This window comes from Struthio camelus, chromosome 2 (assembly GCF_040807025.1).
Source record: "Struthio camelus isolate bStrCam1 chromosome 2, bStrCam1.hap1, whole genome shotgun sequence".
NCBI classification, from domain to species: domain Eukaryota; kingdom Metazoa; phylum Chordata; class Aves; order Struthioniformes; family Struthionidae; genus Struthio; species Struthio camelus.
In genome coordinates this window covers 50669885-50688712 of record NC_090943.1, presented here as the reverse complement: position 1 = coordinate 50688712, position 18828 = coordinate 50669885, and the positions used below count along the sequence as shown (strand labels likewise).

General features: G+C 43.4%; 1 protein-coding gene across 6 annotated transcripts in view; it reads left to right on the top strand.

Annotated features, from left to right (window-relative positions):
• Window positions 1-12874, top strand: part of LARS2 (leucyl-tRNA synthetase 2, mitochondrial) — a 94343-nt gene extending 81469 nt beyond the window's left edge. For 2 of the 6 annotated variants that reach the window (XM_068935653.1, XM_068935654.1), the window contains 2 exons: window positions 1167-1294; window positions 7736-8910. In XM_068935653.1, the coding sequence (XP_068791754.1) occupies window positions 1167-1294; window positions 7736-7915 (308 nt within the window). In that variant the 3' untranslated portion in view covers window positions 7916-8910. Of the gene's footprint in view, window positions 1-1166; window positions 1295-7735; window positions 8911-10341; window positions 10389-10671; window positions 10920-12601 lie in introns of those variants that run through there. The other 4 variants (XR_011139737.1, XR_011139735.1, XR_011139734.1 and 1 more) reach the window with 4 other exon arrangements.
• The last annotated feature ends 5954 nt before the right edge of the window (window positions 12875-18828 follow it).

Genomic DNA, 18828 nt, shown 5'->3' with positions numbered 1-18828 from the left:
TGGATAGATCCATTTATGTATCGTGCGTGGCGCGTTTGTGCTGATATGTCTGTCCTTGGGCTGTGTTGCGAACGGTTTCAGATGCCTCGGTCTGAACAGTGACTCTTGTGCTGATGCATTTTCTTTATGTTCTTGCTTGAGTTTTCCCAAACGAGATAAATCTTCAGATCCTCTTCAGTTGTTAGTTTTGCAATTCTGAATGAAACGTATGCTTTAAAAAAGTTTTAGTCTGTATTCTTATTCATATGCATCTAACTTTTAATATGCAAATTCACTGGCTTGGTGAAAAACAATCACAGTAGCAATTAAATTATTGATCGCATTTGAAATCTTCTTGTTAAGTGAAATCTTTTATTTTGCCCTACAGTTAGAGTAAGTAGAAACATAAGTTCCACTCAGAAGTTTTTATTCGGCTACAGAATGAATTGAAGCCTATTCTTCTGTTACTTAAACGAGTTAGGAATTGATTGTCTCTAGGGAGGGCAAAGTCTATTTAGTACAAGGAGATCATTTATAGCCATTTTACCAGTGTTATTAGATAAAATCAAAGGATAAAGCCCTTCAGAAAGCGCATGTCGTATGAGAGAGCAAGCGGTGCATGCTATACATACTTTAATTTGTGAGAAAATAGGTACTTCACAAAACGTGAGAAAATCTTGTGCGTAGCTTGACTTGCAAATTTAGAAACTATCCAGCATATTATAGGTGGTAAAATAATAAGCAGTAATGTTTTAAAAACCAATGTTCCCATTTTGACTGAATTGTTAGTAAAATTTTAATCCAATTGGTATCGCTGTTGAAGTGAATACAGTATTATGATTGACTTCTAAAACTAGAGGTCAGCTTGTGTAGCAGTATAACGTTTTAAAACAATAAACAGTGGTCTTCTGTGTTTCTGGCAATGTTTTGGAGTGCTAATCCTAATCTAAAGTGTACCCACAAAGTTCATGTGGGAGTCCTTACACTTAGTATAAAACAAGCATTTTCCAAAATGTGTATCCTTCTGTTTATAATGTGCTGTATGCTAATCTAAATAATGTTATTTCCTCCTAAGGGATTTGCTTTTAAAATAAATTTTATTTTGATCTTATTTATTGAACAAATTGTAAAGATTTGAGCGTTCTGGTTACAGTACAGCTGAACAGTTAACTGGTTTCATGTTCCAGGTTTGGCACATATGCAGAATAAACTTTGTCCTCATCATAACTGGGATGCTGATGTGCTGCATCAGTCCTGGCCCAAAATAGACCCAGAATACCTTCAGCCATCAGATGTCATAGAGATGTCTGTTCTGGTAAGTGCGTTTCATTTATTTTCAGTGGTGGTCTGTTAATGTACTGGGATGACAAAATTTCTGCTGTTGTGGAATTCAGTTCCCTTCTTACATGGCTCAGCATAAGGTCAGAAGAGGATGCAAGCTGCAGTTACAATTTTGTTGAGTTGTTAAAATGGTGTCCTAAATGAAAAATTGTAGCATAAATCTTGTTGAGTGACTGTCAGTATTATTACCTGGAGAGATTTGACCAATGAACAACTGAGGGCAAGGGTTGTAAGCCCAAACTATGATCAAAATACAGATCCCTCCATATTTTTTACCTGTCAGTCCATTCATGGTCTTGGCCCTGTATAAAACATGTGTCATTAGGTGAAACTTCTTGTGCTACCCGTAATGGTACAGTTGCCTAATACAACCTGTTATAAGCTGGTATGATTTAGTTGGTATGATTTTGTGAAACTCAGTTTCCTGTCTGCCTTAGGCTGAACTTCTGGCGAATCTCAGCAAAGCATATTTCCAGGAATGGGGCTGAGAAAAACAGGTAGCTTTGCTAATGTTAGAATTACATTCCGGTTTTTCTTTGAGCTTTAGCACCTTTGCGGTTTATGGAAAGAGTTGGCAGTTCAGCAGAAGAGTTGAAATCTAACTGCTAAGCTGACTACTTAGCTAGTTGGCTAAGCTGTAGGTTTCCAAAATGTGTATGTGTGCATGCGCAATATAGTTTACCGTCTTGTTTCCGTCATCTCTAAGTATCTAGTCTGAATTTGGCATGCTGCAAGGTGTCATAAAGCTTAGATGGAGCACAGTAGTAGCAGCATGCCCGCTCTAGGCCATAAAGGATTTGCAGAGCCTTGAGCCAAGACAGTGAAATCCACGAGTAGTGTCTTAGTTCTTCCATCAACTGGCTCCTGCTCCACTTGAATTTGAGTTCTTTGTTCTCAGGCATTATGATAGTCTGTAATTATGTAGTTGGATACTGTTTGATTTACAGGAGACTCTTCTTATTCACTGCTCACCAGTGAATAACCTTTTAATATACCATGCACATATATTCCAAATTTAAATGGCATTTTTTGTGTTTCTGGCCATCCTGTGCGCTGTATGAGATGGGGCCTCTAAAAGAAATGACATTTGGTCATGTAAAACTGCATTGTGTGCATGTGAAATACAAATGATGTTCTGTTAGCTCTTTTGGGGGAAAAAGAGTAGGGTTATTTGGTTATTTTTGTTCGGCTGGGTTTTTTGAGGAGGGAAGAGACTGGTTAGTTTTAGGGGAAGATGTGTTGCTATACAAATGATCCCCTATCCTGCCAGAGCCCCCTATTTAGTCCACTTGAGCAGAATGAGAAATGCTGCTAAGAACACTAAATTCTTACAGTCGACATATATCCTTCGCAGAGGCCACAGAACATGTCTTTTTGGAGGAATTTTTCAGTTGCTGATGTTTTTTCTCGAACCAAGGAGAAGGACTCAAGTGCCAGCTGGGGGGATAACAGCAGCCTGTGTGCTGTTGTGGTTCACTGTGGTTTTATTGCTGTTTTTTACGTGATTAAAATTTTTTACACCAATGAAAAGGGGTATATCCACCAAAATCTTCACTCAGGAATAAGCAGACTGCTCGAGCTTTTTTAAAAAAAAAAAAAATATATATATATATATTCCAGAAAAATGCTTCACCTTCCAGCTTGGCTAGGAAGCATTTTAAATTCTAGTGTTCAGTTTTTGAGGAAGTTACAAACTTGAGATATTGTGTAATTAGAAACTTCTCTGCAACTGTGGTTAAAGGAAACTTGTTATTAAATATATCTTTAAACTAAAGATTTCAGTAATAGAGGGGAAATTCTGAACTGAATGTTTTTAAGACCACACAACTGAATATAAAAGGGAGGGAGCTTTTGGATGTCCTTGCTAGGCCACTCTCGATCATCTTTGAAAGGTCATAGCAATCAGGAGAGGTGTCTGAGAACTGGGATGTCACTCCAGTCTTCAGAAATGGCAAGACGGAGGATCCAGGGAACTAAAGATGAGTCAGCCTCCCTTAATCCCTGGAAAGGTGATGGAGCAGCTCATCCTGGATGCCATCTCCATGCATGTGAAGGATATTATCGAAGGTGATCAGGAGTAGTCAGCATGGATTCACCAAGGGGAAATCACGCTTAACCAGCCCGATAGCCTTCTGTGATGGGATGACCGGGTGGGTCGCTACTCAGCCCTGCTGAGGCCTCACCTGGAGTACTGTGTCCAGTTCTGGGCTGCCCAGTACAAGAGAGACATGGAGCTCCCTGAAGCGAGTCCAGTGAAGAGCTACTAAGGTGATTAAAGGGCTGGAGCATCTCTCCTAAGGAGGAAAGGCTAAGAGAGCTGGCACTGTTCAGCCTGGAAAAGAGAAGGCTCAGGGGGGATCTGATCAATGTGTACAAGTATCTGAAGGGAGGGTGTCTCAATGGTGCCCAGCCACTGGGAGGCAACGGGCACAAACTGAAACACAGGAAGGTCCATCTGATCATGAGGACAAACATCTTTACTGCGAGGGTGACTGAGCACTGGACCTGGTTGCCCAGAGAGGTTGTAGAGTCTCCTTCCCTGGAGATATTCAAAACCCGCCTGGACACAATCCTGGGCAATGTGCTCTAGAGGACCCTGCTTGAGCAGGGGGGTTGGACTAGATGATCTCCAGAGGTCTCTTCCAACCTCAACCATTCTGTGATTCTGTGTTAAAAATGCCTAAACATTTCACTGTTACTTTCCTGCTGATGTTAACACTTCCTTTTCTGAGGAAGAGAGCAGAAAACTAAAAATTAATTTTGCTTTAAACAGCCCTTATGAAAATTCTTTTTGTTTTCTTTCCTAGTTCACTTTATGTCAAAGCTTCTAAGCTAAAGTCTTGTATACAAAAGTCCTCTATTAAGAAAAAGAGCAGCCCCTTGTGCTCAAACAAGTGTCTACTCATGGGAGAATACGATGTATATAAACACCTTCTTTAGGCCCAAGGAAGCAAGTGAATGAAAGACCAGAGTCCATTTTTAATCCAAAGTAGCAAAAGAAATCAAGTCACTGCATCCTTGGCTGATACAATATAATTCCTGTTAAGAACTGGGAGGAATTCTTAAAAATAGCACCTGTGGGAGTGCCTGGCTTTCCACTGTAGGAGTAGGGTAAAAGGGAAATATAGAAAAGCAGTGAAAAATCACTGTAAATATGAATATTTTTAAGTGTTAAAGCCTTGTGAAAACTGTAGGGTTTTTATGGCTGTAAAAATAAATTGCCCTCATTAAAACAAGAAGCACTGAAAATAAGGAGGAATTGGTTCGTTGAAAAGAGACAATGTCTCTTCACACTGCGCAGTGAAACTGAGTCTGTTGGGCCATAGCCCTATTCGTCTCAAGACATCAAACTGCCTCAGGCTGCCAGCAGTTTGCCTGCTGAGACATTATGGTTTTATTTCCCTTGACACAAGATACTTCATTATTTCCTGTCTATGCTGGAGTTGCGTCTGTCCATTTTTAACCCAAGCCGCAAAAGAAACCAAGTCACTGCATCCTTGGCTGATAAAATATAAATTGCCTACAGGAAAAACACTTAAATTCACTGGCTATGTGTATGTATCTGCTATTCTAGATGTTACTGCAAGGTTGAATATTTGTAATTTGCCTGCCCTTGTATCACATCATACCGTATATTGTTGCTGCTGTTAAAAAAAAAAAGTGACATAAATGTAGTGTGAAGAGTGTACTCTTTCATCCTATGAACACACTTGTGATCAGCATTTATCAGTTTTTTAGGCTGTGCAGAACTATTCACAACCCTTGTCTAACAACTATGTTAAAAAAAAAAATAAACTGAGTTCATGTCATTTTTGTTGCTTTGGAGTATGAGGAAGGCCTAAAAGTGCACAGATATTGATTTGTTTTCCTTTTTATTTCTCAGCGGGATTATGGTTCATTGAGGCTGTTAAAAAATGTTTGAGTCCAACTAAAAATTCCTCTCTACAACATCCAGGTGCTTATTTTTCAGTCTTTTGTAGTTTCATTTAATCCTTCTTAGTTTCTCTAGCTTTCCAATCCCTCTAGAGCCAAAGTAGTTTAGAATGTCAAATGTTTAATCAAAAAACTAAAAAAAAAACAAAAAACAAAACAGAAGGGAAGTCAACAGTTTCCTTCCCCAGGGAGGGAAGAACCCAAGCCTCATTTGTGTTTCCTCCTGCAGTTTGGCACGGAGGTTTTTCAGAGAAACAAGACTAATAGGACCCAAACGTCTTGTACTGGCACTTTTAGCTGGAGCTGATGAGGGCATATGCTGGTCTAGTGAGATATAGAGAGAGATGAAGACAGTAGAAGACATTTGTCCTGATGGGAATCTTCACCTTTCAAAAACAAATGCGAGTGGGACGCTTGTCACACATGGTGCATCATCAGATCTGCCGATAACTTTTTTTTTTTAAGAATGGAGTCGATGCACTTGACTTTGGATCAGGACACCTGAGTTATAAGGAAAACCGTTCTGCAAATGCATATGCTGAAATCATAAGCAGTCTGCCATTTGGTTCAATTTGCAGACTCTGCCCACAGTGGGATGTGGGAAGATTAGGACGGTTACTGTGGGAAGGTGCACAGTGCAAGGTCACCTCAGCTCCTCAGCCTTTCTAGAAAAACACAACTGCCAGGAGTCGTGTGTTTGCTGTGTTGATTTAGACCGGTTGGTTACTGAGACGAGCACCAAATATGCTAGTTGTGGCAATTTCCCCCCTGCCAACATCTGTCCAGTGGGCCGTATCAGCTTGTATCACGGAGGACAGTGAATGGCATTTTTTAACTAACCAGGCATAGCTTTGCATTAGAAGCTGCGTACCCCAGCAGCAAGCTCATAAGCTTGCTTTATATGCTTACTAAAACCATATCAGTTTTGATTTTACTTTTTTTCTGTGGAGTACTTCTTCCTTGAAGCACCCTGTCAAAAAGAACTACTTTTGTTAATCAATTGCATTTATTTTTAATAAAAGCTATAAAAATGAAGTGTGGTGCGTGTGTGTGGTTTTTTTTGAAGGATTTGCTTTGCAGGAAGGTACTTAAGGCAAGGTTTAACACACAGCCCTTTGTGATACTGAGTTATGGATGCATATAAGAATGGTTGAAAGCCTACCTACATTATCACTGCAAATTAGTGTTCTGACTAGTCAAAAAACAGAAATGACTCATCCCAGCTGCATTTAAGACTTCATCTTGTTCCTTAAAAAGCTCTCCATCTTCCTCTCTGAGAATGGCACAGATTATTTTATTTAAAATAAAATGCAAACCAGGAAGTGAAGTATATTTCTTTTGTTTGTGGAGAGCACATCATGTATATGTATCTTGGATGAAATTCAGGGGAAAACCAGGCTGTGTGCGTTTTTATGTCCAAGCTGTATGAAGCAACACGTTACATTTAGATGACTGAAAAATAGGTACAAGGGTGCCTAAAGGGCAAAGATCTGCAGTACTTGCAGCAGCTTTTTATGCCCGCAACTAATTTGAACTGGATACAAATATCAAACTGTTTAATCTGATAAAATGTAGGGTTTGATGTCCTTCGTTAATCCACTGAAGATACTCCATATAAATCTGAAAGCTTTTGTGATAATTAATGAATTTATGTTAATTCCAGAAAGGTACTCAGTAGGGCTCTGTACTTTCCACCCGTTGTCTGCTTTTATTGGATGATAGAAAAGTGATGCGCTCATGAGGCTATTTTACAAATTAAGATGCTTCCCAGTGGCAGCCTTACTGTTTTACTTATATGATTCTGCCCTGCTGATTGGAAATCGGTATGGAAGCTGCTCTGAAAAACAACCAAACACAGGAAAGCATTACCTTGGAGGGGTTGTATTCTTTGTGGTTGTGGTGTTAGCTTTATGAATCATGCTTTTACTAAGAATGCAACACATAATGAGTTAATGCCTGTTTTTATAAAAACGGGTTGTGATGAGTCTCCTTCAGATGTATCTTTTCAACCACAAATGGTTTTTACTTTAAAAGACCTTGCATTTTCATTTCTATGGCAAATCACTTAGCTGTAAAGAATCTAAAATGCAATCTAGAAGCGTGTGCAAATCAAAATTTTCACCTGACAGACATTACGTTCGCTGACTCTTTATTCAGCTTGTGCAACCATCTTGCTTTCAGACGTAGATCACAGCGTTGCATAGTCCCATGACGCTTGCTGTGTTCCGAAATAAAACTTCCTTTTGCTGCTTCTTAAAGCTTCCATGAGTATTGTGAATCAGATTTTTGTTCCCTCACTGTGTGGCAGGAGGACAGGAGGCATGGAGATTTTTATCCTCTATTTAGAAATTGATGTAAGAGGAAAGAGAGTTTGATCCACTTTTCCCCCATATGTTCCAAGATTGATTAGGCTCGGGAGATGAAATTGTATAAATCAGCCTAGTAACTTCTCCCTTTTCTTGTTGTCATGTCTATTTTTCAGATCAATAACAAAGCTTGTGGCAAAGTTAGTGTGCCTCAGCAAGCAGCCCGCAATTTTGAAGAAGTCCATGAACTAGTTCTTCAAAGTGAACTTGGAATCAAGCATCTCCAGGGACGAACCATTAAAAAGGCTTTTCTCTCTCCAAGAACTGCCCTTATCAACTTCCTAGTGCAAGAATAATTAAGGCACTGCTGGGCTATGAAAGGGGACTGGAATCCTTCAAGATGAAACCAATTCAAAAATATCAGTTATGGTTATTTAAATCTCATATAATGTCAGGGGAAAGGAGATGTTGTTAATCAATTGGGTCGCTGCTAAATCTTCATTTGAACATGGAGAAAAGCACAGAATTAAAGCTTCTTATTGAAGGTAAGATGCTATTTGTCCACGTATTCTCTGGGAGAATGAGAAGGAAGGGCAGAAGAACTGAATGACTGTAACAGAATGGAAATTTTACACATGGGTTTTAGTGTTAACCTCAGGAATATGTACTCTTGGAAAGCTGGCTTGGATGGATGCAGAGACAACTGTATTTCCAGGGCTAAACAAGTGTCACAAGTACTTGCTACACCAAATATTAGGTGAGCTATAATCAGTCACAAACTTTGTTCCCTATAGCTCATGTTTGGGTAGCATAATGTTAATCAACATTTTCTGTAGTAACATTTTCTTACAATTTAGTGTTAATTAAAAGGCTTTGCTTAATACTGGCTGGTGGGCCTCAGGCATGGCAGATAACCAGAATGGGGTTGTCTGACGTACTTCATATACGTTTCAGAGGCAAACTGAGGAACAGTCAAATGATTTAGCTGAGCCCTGCCTTAACCAGCGTCCTCCTTACTTGCTGTCGTATTTTTATCAGCTTACACATGAGAAATTCAAATTCCACAGACTGCTGACAGTTCTTCATGTACAGAACAGAATGGAAATTGCTTTCTATTCATAAGCCATCTCAGAGAATTTCAGGGGGATTCAAGAAAGAGATGAGTCAGCTACTAGTAATGCAGCAATGGTGAAGGCAGACAGCATGCTTTTTGCTTCTACTCCTAGTTCTTACTGTGCCTAGATCATAAAACTTGAATCAAAATTCTTGTTTTTCTGAGGGGTTCATTAAGTAGAAATAGCAGTCACGTTTTTAAAAAGCATCCATGCTTTCAATAAAACACATAGCCATTCTCATGCCTCATTGCAACCCTTTTATTTGTGCAATGCATTGCTGTTATATCCGCATGGAGACGTTTAGTGTATTTAGCAAGTGCTTGAAAAAGGTTTTCCAAAGAGACAATTACAGGGTTCTTTGTATGAGAATGTCTTTTCCTTAACAACCATCAAACTAAGTAGTCCAGTAAGCCAGGCGCTTACAGGCCGTATTGACAGTTAAGAAGTCAACAAAAACAAGCAGCTAGGCAAATACAGAGGTCTGAGAAACTTTGAGCACAGCAGTCATCCGGATTGGGTATTACACTGAAAAAAAACCAACAAAAATCTCCCGCTTAACAGTACGTGAGGCCAATAGATCCTTAAGCACTACAAAAACTCATTTTATTGCTTTTATGCATTTTTGGTGTCAGAGATCTTAGAATACAGAATAGAGGTACAAGACTCAGTGGGCGGGATTCGTTGTACGCTTTCCTAATTCTGCAACAAAACTTTCTGGTTCCGCTTCCTTCTGGGCCACACTAGTGCAGACTTTCTCTTCAGCAGTCCTTTGACGCAAGAATGACTAAGGAATGGAATATTTATCATGAAGATACGGTCTTTGCAGTTTTAACACTCTCAAAATCCTAGCCACAAAGGAACGCATTCAGACATTTAAACATAGGCCTTTAGTTGAAGTTAAAATAATCTGAATTCCAATGTCTGCCTGACATATATGTTGTTATGAATTCATAAAACTCCCGTTCAGAAGCCCCTAAAAGGGCTGTGAAGGAGATCTTTTAAAATGTGCAACACAGCACAGTCCTGCTTTTTTCCATATAAAAGTTTAACACACACTATGGAGCCGTTTTAGCAGAGTTTTTCTTTGGGGGGAAGGTTGACATGTTTGGTGTAAATAAAAACTCTTACAGTTTACAAGAATGAAGAAGGATGTTGTAAGCCCATTGGCCCTATGGTGCCTTTTAACAAAAGCTGCAGTCACTACAGGTCTGAGCAGCAGACCACAGTGTTTATTGCTGTTAGCACTGGAGTGTATTTGCTCTTGCAGGATGAAGCAGTGAATTGTAGATGTCACTTTGATTCGGGCAGAAATAAAAATAAGGAGTGGGCTTCTGCACCCTAAAAAGGGAAAAGTAATCATTAGCAACTGCTCAAAAAGTGTATAGTCAGAAGTCACACCAGCGTGTTTACTGTAAGTCAAAGTTCAGTGTGGTCTAGGGGATACAAAAAAGGTTGTGGAAAAATGGGTGTGAGAGATGAAGACGTGGAAAGTCTGACAGAGCCTAATCCCCTAAGTAAGTTTGTTTGAAAGATGGCAGAGCTGCCAGCCGTGGAGTTTTGCAGTTGTCTTGACAGCTGTTGAAATTTTTCATAATGTTGACGGGATCTGAAGCATGACTGCTACGTGTTTTATGATAATTGTGACTTAAAGTTTGTTCTGTGCCTAGGTTGGACTGATACCGACAGGACAGGCTGTAGACTGCTACACAACAAGGTTTAAAATGACTTTTTATTGCAGATGTCTTACACTTATTTAGCAATTGATTTTTGTGTTATGGTACAGCTACATCTTTGTTCTGAAGTTGGTATAAGACGTTGTCATGGATGACGATGTCATGGGTGGAGAGCTCAGGGTCTAAATCATATGGGAGTTTTAAATCTGGGAGGGGTTATCTGAGACGTGGGAAGGAAAAGCACTGACGTTGATCAATCGAATTGCACTGTATTAGTCATACACATTAAAATGTATAAGGTGACCCTGTCCTTATTCCATCAAGTTAGGAGCCAGAGAAGATGTGGGAGACTTGCTAGAAACCTAGTGGGACAGACCCAGGACAGACTACTGCAGGGAAACAAGGAAACAGATCCATGACATGGAAAGGACGTTTTCTGCATCCTGTCGCTCACTCTGGTGGGAGACTAAGACCAGAATGATCACTGCACTGAGCCAGTCTGTATCATGTTTCTATTTGTAGTAAAATAAAAAAAGAATCACTGGCACACTTTCTGCCCCCAGAATCATTCGTGTAACTGCATTTCCAAAGAAATCTAGCCTTCAAACATTGATCCTGGAAAACGAAAAATTAGCAAGTCCAAAAAAGCCACTGAGTACTTTTCTAACACTGTTGATTTCATGAGAAGGATCTTGGACTTCGAGCGATGGTGGCAGTGGCATGTGTTGTAAGCCACCACAGTGTTGAGGAATTTGTTACTAGGCATGGGTGTTTCATAGTTGTCCCCAACAACTGACATGACATGCCAATGCTGTTTCGCAATGAGGCAGTAGAGCTTTTTAAATTACATTAAGGAGCAATGTTACAGCTTAGGTCACTAGCTAAGACAGTTCTCTAGCCAGGCTGTCCCACTTACGCTTCAAACAAAAAGGCATACATGGGCATTGCTGAACAAGCGTTTATTTTTCAGTGCCCTTCAGCTGAATCTAAAAATGGAGATTTGGTGAAAAATTAAATCGGTGATCTCTCTTGTAGTTACCAGATTAAAGTAATGCCTCAAGAACCAGCATCTGGTTACTGATGGCATTTTTAATCTGCCTTTGTAAAAGCCCATTTGTTCCTTCTGAAAGGAGAAATTCCATGGATAATGCAGGTCACACGGTGCATATGTTTGTCTCTCTTCTTCATGGACAATGCAGGTCGTACAGTGCATGTGTTTATCTCTTGTCTTTTAGTGTAAAGCCTCCAGAAAGCCATTCCTCTTCTTTAAACTTTTTACAATCAACGTAAACTAGAAAGAGTGTTGAGGAGCGCTTTGCTGGTTATTCATTCCTAGGGAAGTTTGCCATATACAGTGTTTTTCTAAAAGCTTTGCTATAGATGAGGAGAGGGGGAAATTACAATTCATTTTCTAGTTTTGTAATACTTATTACAGACTGCAGAAAGGGGATCAGTATCTTAGTCTTATTTACATATATTTACCTTTTTGGACTGTTGCCTACACTGTTTTTGCTGGGTGTGTTTTCTGCTGTTTCATTTCTTCAGTCCCCTCCTATTACCATCTGAGCTAATTTTAAATCAGGACTGTCTGTAAGAGGAATGTTGCCTGCGAAGCCGGGTACCTCATCAGAACCCAAATGGGGAATATACAAACCCACTGGTTTGTAGTCTAGGTTCTGATCATCAGGTTTTGATTTAAAGCAATGTTGCTGGAACTGCAGCCACATTATTTTTATGGAAACTCAGCTTATGTCCCAAAGAAAAAGCATGAAAGCCAATCAGTACGTGTCCCAGTCACAGCAGAATAAGAGCTGAACTGGAGCATTATCTGTATGTAGGAGAGAACAGGATCAGAGCTGTCATCTGCAATGCGGATGATAAAAGAGAACTTGCCCGACATGAGGAGGAAAGGTGGGATGTTTTTTTTTCCCCTTCCTGGATGAACTGTCTTTCCGGTACCACATAACATTCCACAATTCACTAACCCCATCTGTCCCAGGAGCCCCAAAGTCACACGCAGCCTTTGTCTCGCGGCGCTTTTCTCAGTCAAGTTAGTGTCAGGCAGGGCAAATTTTATTCTGGAAAAGTCCAGGTCTGTTTTTAACCCCGGAGAGTTGCAATCCGGCATCATCTGTATAAAACTGGTCCAGCTTTTATGTGTAGTTAGAGAGTTTAAACAGCTGAAAGATAACGTTTTCCTGGGTTTGTAAGTCGTTGGTGCCTCTGAGTTGGAGTATTTTTGCCTTTCAATTAGGTACCCAAATGGAGAGCTGACCTGCAGCCAGTACCGAGGACCTGAAGTGCTTGTACTTTCTTGGAGCAGTGGACTTCCAGGTGCTCTGAAAACTGGGCCTTAATTAAACAGGGCTTTCAAAAAGTGAAATTCTTTGCTTCAGTGAATGCTCTCAGTAATTTGAGTTTAAATAACTTGAAGGAAGTGTGTAGCAAAGTTACAGACAGAAATCCTGATGGCTTTTGTTCTTTCTGCAAGCCGTTATGTTGGCGATGAGAGACTATAAATATACGAAGGTCAAATGAATGCTTGTATTTGTTGTTGGGTGAAGATGGCCCAAATCTGTTAGAGATTTCAATCACAGGAACCCCATCAAAAATATCCTGTATTGAATATCCAGGACGCTTCCTTGTATGTTCATCTGCCTGCACCATGCTGATCTGCAATCTGTTTTAGGCTGCCTCATTGCTCACTCAGCAGAGGAGCAAGCAAACAGGAAAAGCTTAAAAATTGTCTGTTGAATATCTACGTTCTTTCTGCTTGCAGTTGTGAAACTCGGCCTGAGATACTTGAGGTACAAGAAGTCTCTGGAGGTTTTTTACTCTAAGGGCCTGATCTTCTTCAAAGCAATTCTAGGTAGACATTTATACATTCACATGAATAGAAATGTGTGCCTTGGTGCTTGCCCTGTTGGATGAGTGCACAAGTCTTAATTTTGCACATGCCTGGAGCTAATGAGATGCAAGCTCGTTGTGCCTGCAGCATCTTGGAGCCCACGTTCCAGTCCCCCACCGATGGTCAGGCTGTTGTGTCCTATGCAACGCTCGAGCGTAACAGAAGCCCTGTAACTGTGCTTTTTGGGCTGGTTGCAAGGGAAAGGCCAGTAGTCGGGCTCTGAACTTCCTTTTTCTATGTGTAGTTGTTTACACATGCCTAAACTGAGTGCAAAAGGTCCAAGGTTCTCCTAGCACACCCACCTTCTACTTACAGAAGAAATGCACAAGCTGCTGAGCAATGGGGAGTTGGTCTCCGATAATTATGCTTGGTGCCAGCAATATGTGGAGCTAAACACATACAGTCATAACAGCTGTACAAGATCCAATGCAGTGATCAGGAATGATAAACACAGGACAAATAACTGGGGCAGAAAAGAGAGCAATTTAATAAAGCAGTATGATGGCCAGCAGATGACTGGCATGGACAGCCTGGGTTTCTTTCTGACGAAGGTTAGGAGAATTGGCATAATCAGAAATTTTCTGCTACAGAAAAAAATGAATTGTCTTTAAATACATAGTAGTATAATTAGTATAATCTTACTAATTGCTGCAAAATAGAAATATATGTGTATGTTGCTGGGCTGGCTAAGCCAAGAAGGTATTGCGAAAAATTGTAGAAGCTTTTAGAAGCAAATACTTTTCATAAGTACGTCTCCATCCCTGGAGATCCACATGGCTGGATAAAATAGCAAGGGTGCAATAAAAATATGTACTTCACAAATTTCCCATGTGAAAGAGCATTTAAAAACATCTGTTGGTCGGAGAGATCCTTCTAGGCCATGCACGGAAGAATGGATAGACGCGTTCACTGCATCTGGTAAGTCCAACTTGAAGTCCACCAAGTCATACTAAGTCGATGATTAATAGCAGGATATCATCTGATTTGCAGTGTTCTTTCCGCGTAGGATTACCAAAGGCCATGTATGTTGATTAAACAGATCATGATGCTGTTTGTGTTAATGCACTGAAAAAGAGGCAGGGAAAAGGAATTGGCAATTTCTCCGGGGAAGTTACTGTCCCGATAAAAGCATCTTTTTAGTAGAGCACAGAGAAAACAGGTTATTCCCTATTCTTTTGAGGAGAGGTAGGGAAGAGCAAGACCACCAAACCACCTGCATTATTTCAGTAGAACGGAAGCCACCAAATTTTGCAAGAGTTTGTCCTGGTGGACCGACAGTGAAGGGAGACCAGAATCATGCCCACCACTGCTGATGGCACGTGGGGAAATCCAAGAGAGAAACGCATACGGCATTCTCTACCCCGCAGCAACATGAGGGCCAAAGCAGACGACCGCTTGGTGCCCTGCTTTGGCCTTCCTCTGGGACGTGGGTCCGCCGCGGCTCTGGCCATACCCTGGGATTTGCAGCGATTTCCTTCCTGGCATCTGCCTGGCCTCCTGGTTGGGATCTCAGTGATTCCCTCTCAGCTTGTCTCGCCTCCTCTAGATGTGCCATGCTGGTTAACCCTTCTGTGCCTCAGTTGACCCACCTGTGAACAGGGCCTACAGCATCTCCACTGAACTCGTGCTGCAGGGTGTAGCTATTTAAGGAACGTGACCCTGAAAGCCATTTTGTAAAGTGCTGACACAACCCCAACAAGGAAGGGCAGAAAGTTGTCCCAGTTCTACCCCGGCCCTTCTCATGCTGTTAGTGTTAAATAAATGACTCTTAAGTGTACTTTGCTGCAGAGGTCAGGCCCAACCTAGGCAGTCTTGCTGCAATAGAAGCAAAAAGTCAAAGGGGGGGAGGGGGATGTCCATTTTTGCCCTGAGTGTGGGGCAGAGGGAGGCACCCAGGCTGCACACCTGGCTGTACCGGACCATAGGGGAGCGCACCAGCCTGTCCCCAGCTCCTGCCCCCTACCCTGCCTGCGCACGGCCGCCGTACCCTTGTCCTCCCTTCCCCTCGGGCTGTCTTGGGGCTGCCGCAGCGAAGGTGTGGAGGGAGCAAGGGGAAAGGACCCTGGAGGTGGGACAGCTCTGTCCCCTGTGTGGCACCGGGCCAGGCCACGGTGGGCCCCCGCCTCTGTGGCAAGGTTGGGGCTCCTGCTCGTCCTGTGGGTTTCCATGCTCGCGGTGGTCCTGGCTGTTTTCCTTTTCCCTGGCACGCCAGGAGGAGCTGCTGCTGCTCTGCCTTCGCCCTCCTCCAGGCCGCGAGCGAAGGAGAGCGTGGCAGCACCTGCCTCCTGAAGGTGCCTGGCTTGTTGCCTCCCAAAAAGCCCAAGAGTTCACCTGCCCTGGAGTTCAGCCCTGTGTCCCTGGGAGAGATTTGCTACCCCCCTGTACCCGCCCCCAAGCAGGCAGCTGCCTTGCACCGTCACAGCACGGTGCCATGGCTTCCCGGCGTAGCCGGCCGTGCCGTGGGACCCAGCTCTCACAAGCGCCCTGCCTCGTCCTCATGCCAGAGCACCAGCTCAGCGCCGTGGGCTTTGCACCGGCCAGGGGGGTTGCGGCACTTCCCTGGAGGCCTTGCGTTCAGCATAGCCCTCGGTAGCCTAGCGCTGCTCAGGGGGTTAAATTTGGAGGGAAGGAGGGAGGAGGCGGCCTGGGCCAGGCCTCCAGAGGAATGCGGAGGCCCTTGGGCAGGGCAGCCGTGGGGAGGAACGACATCTCCAAACACTGCATCATGTTATGTTCCTGCAGAGCCTCTTAAAGGTAGAGGCCAACATGTGGCCTCCCCACTGTGACAGTGTCCTCTCAGCCACCCGGCTCTGGCTGCACTGTCCTCTGGAGGGGTCTGAGACTTCCAAAAAAGGTGGGAAAAAATCATCTGGTTTCTCTCTCTGCAGAAATGAGCATAGTTTTATGTCAGGCCTGTACAGTGCTTGCTTTAATGCTACTGAGGCCTCATTCTTATTTACCCTAAAGCCCTTTGTATTATCCTCCCCGTAGAAAACCCCTGACTGGTGTAGATAAACTATACGTTTACTTAAGCCCCTTTACAGAGCTGGAGGAAGCATTCGTAATTTCCCTGTGTGATTTAGAGCCTGGCCATCAGGCTGAGGGGGAGGATTAGTGGATGCTGTGGCGCTACCTTGCTAGAGCGGAGAGGTACGCTTACTCCTGCAGCAACCAACAGCCAGGCTCCACCCTGCAAATCCTTCTGCGTTATACATTGCCAGTTTTGTTTATATTTTTGCACTGAGGCCTTTATTGCTTTCCGGCTAAAACACAGCACGTATCTCAGGTATTTCCAAGTGACATGCATGGTCCAGACTCCTGCAGGAAATGAGCTGCCTAAGGTATTTATAGCCTCAGGTAGGCAGAGACACAAGGGATGAAACCCGTAAAGTATCCATAAAGAAAATAACGGGAGACTTTTAGAAAAGGTCTAAGGCCAATGCCAATTTTGCCTTCGAACTTGTGCTGTGTCTCAGGCCCTCATTGCTGCAGCTGCCCCCGACCCTTTCGCGCAGCGGCACCGCAGCACCATGGCTGCGGCTGGCAGTGCAGAGCTGAGCCAGCACCAGCGAAGGGGGAGCTGAAATCAGAGCCATGGATAGGGCGCCAGGTCCATAAATGTCTATTTTTGGTAGTTAAGGCCTGCAAGGACAACTGCTTAAGCTAGCCAGGCTGCCCCTGCATTACTATCCCCTCCTATTTTCCCCGTACCTTTCCTCAGCAACTTTTATTTGACAAAAGTACGTTTTTCAGAATCGAGCTGAGGAAGTCAAGGATTGGCAGCTCCAACACCTCCCGGGATGGTTCATTTCAGCAGCAAGTCACCCGCACCAGGGAAAACTGCCGCACGGCCCGGGCGCTGCCGGCCGCTCGGTCTCCCTGCAGTGCTGGCCACAAACAGGTACCATGAGTAACTGCCAGTGCTCTAGGATGTCAGTCTGCACGTTCTCGTCCAGACACCCCGTAATCTTCTTTTTCCGTAAACAGCGCAGAGCTGCGCTTGTTGTACTGTCTCAAAATCTCAGGGCGTCTTCTCCCAGCCAGAAAATTCACTGGAGGGGCCTTTCTCTACATTTTCTCCAATTCTGCACAATGGGAGCCCAGAGCCGAGTGTGGTGGAAAGTCCCCTCCTGCCGGCGTCCCCGTTGGCGGGGCAGGTGGCTTCGCCGTGGCTGCCCGCAGGCTGCACTTCGCTGGGACTGCGGGCACCTCTCGGTTGGGCCTGGGGGTGGCCGGGGCCGTAAAAGGGCGCTCAGATGTTCTCCAGGATACCCGGGAAATTCCTCGGATTCCTGGCGAGGAAAGGGTCGCGTTTGTCCATTCACGGCTGAAACGCAACATTTCTCCTGAAGTCTCTAAAGCCTTCTCTGTTTTGCAGCGCTCTTCTTTTTCCCCGCCGCTGAAGTCTGCGTAGGTTTCCAGGGCGCTTCACGTGGGTGTTTTGCTTCTTCGTGAGGAGGAAGAGATTTCAAGTGGCAGGCGGTTGCCATGGCGGTGAGGGGAAAACATTTTCTGGCTCTTTTGATGTGATGAAAGGGAAAGGAAGAGACATTTTTTTTATTTACAGCATTTCCAGACACGTCACTGTGGGCTGTGCTCCCACGTGGTAGTAGGGTTTTCGGGGAGGTGCGGGGCGCCCAGGACGTGCTGGCAGCGAGCAGGGCCGCGAGCCAGCACGGACTTGGAAGATTGGCTCTGCTCTCCTCCTCCTCACCCTGGCCGGCGCCGAAGGCAGCCCCGAAGCAGAACAGGCCAACGTGGCTCATTTTCAAAGGGACTGAGGTCCAAAGGTGTGAAGGTGCATTCAGGTATCTAACTCTCACCTCAAAAACCTTCATACATCTGGCCGTCTCATACCAGAGAGATTTTAAAGACATAGGTTTCGGCTCCATCAGGCGAGTGGACACTTGACACTACGACAGCAATTGTGGAGCCCTTAATTCCTTTACAGGCGTGGGCTGTAAAACTCGCAGGAACTAAAAAAGTTCGGGACCACATCTAATTGCAGCATAATGCTGTACAAGTCACTATGGTGCAACATCTCCAGTCCAGTAGAAAGTTCAGGTTAATCATCTGTTTGCTTGGGAATATCCTTGTCCCAAACCTCGCAGAAAGAATAAATGCAAGCACAGCACTTCAAAGGTATTTTGCTGCCTAACATGCATGGAAACCGCTGTGAATTAAACACCAAAATGCCTTTGAATTGCTTGACTATGATTCCTGTTGGAAGGCACTTGAAATCACAGTGTGTGCGCATGCAGCAGGGCCTGGATCAAGGCCAAATGTGGCTTTACAGTTCAGTATCTGAAGGTCTTCAGCCGTATTTTCCATGTTGTCTGTGCATGTATTGTTCTTCACACAGCTGATTTTATCCTTTGGCATAGGAAGGAAATGTACTTTACATAGCTGGTGAAGGTCAGCAGTGTCAGAGCATAAATTCAGCAAGAACGCTGCTTCCTCCAGAGATGGAGAGCTCCTGCAGGTCCAATTGTAAATCAACTTACAGATGTTAGATTACAGATAAAAAGTACCAGCAGAAAATGTATGTATGACCCTTAAAAAAGAAAGTCAGA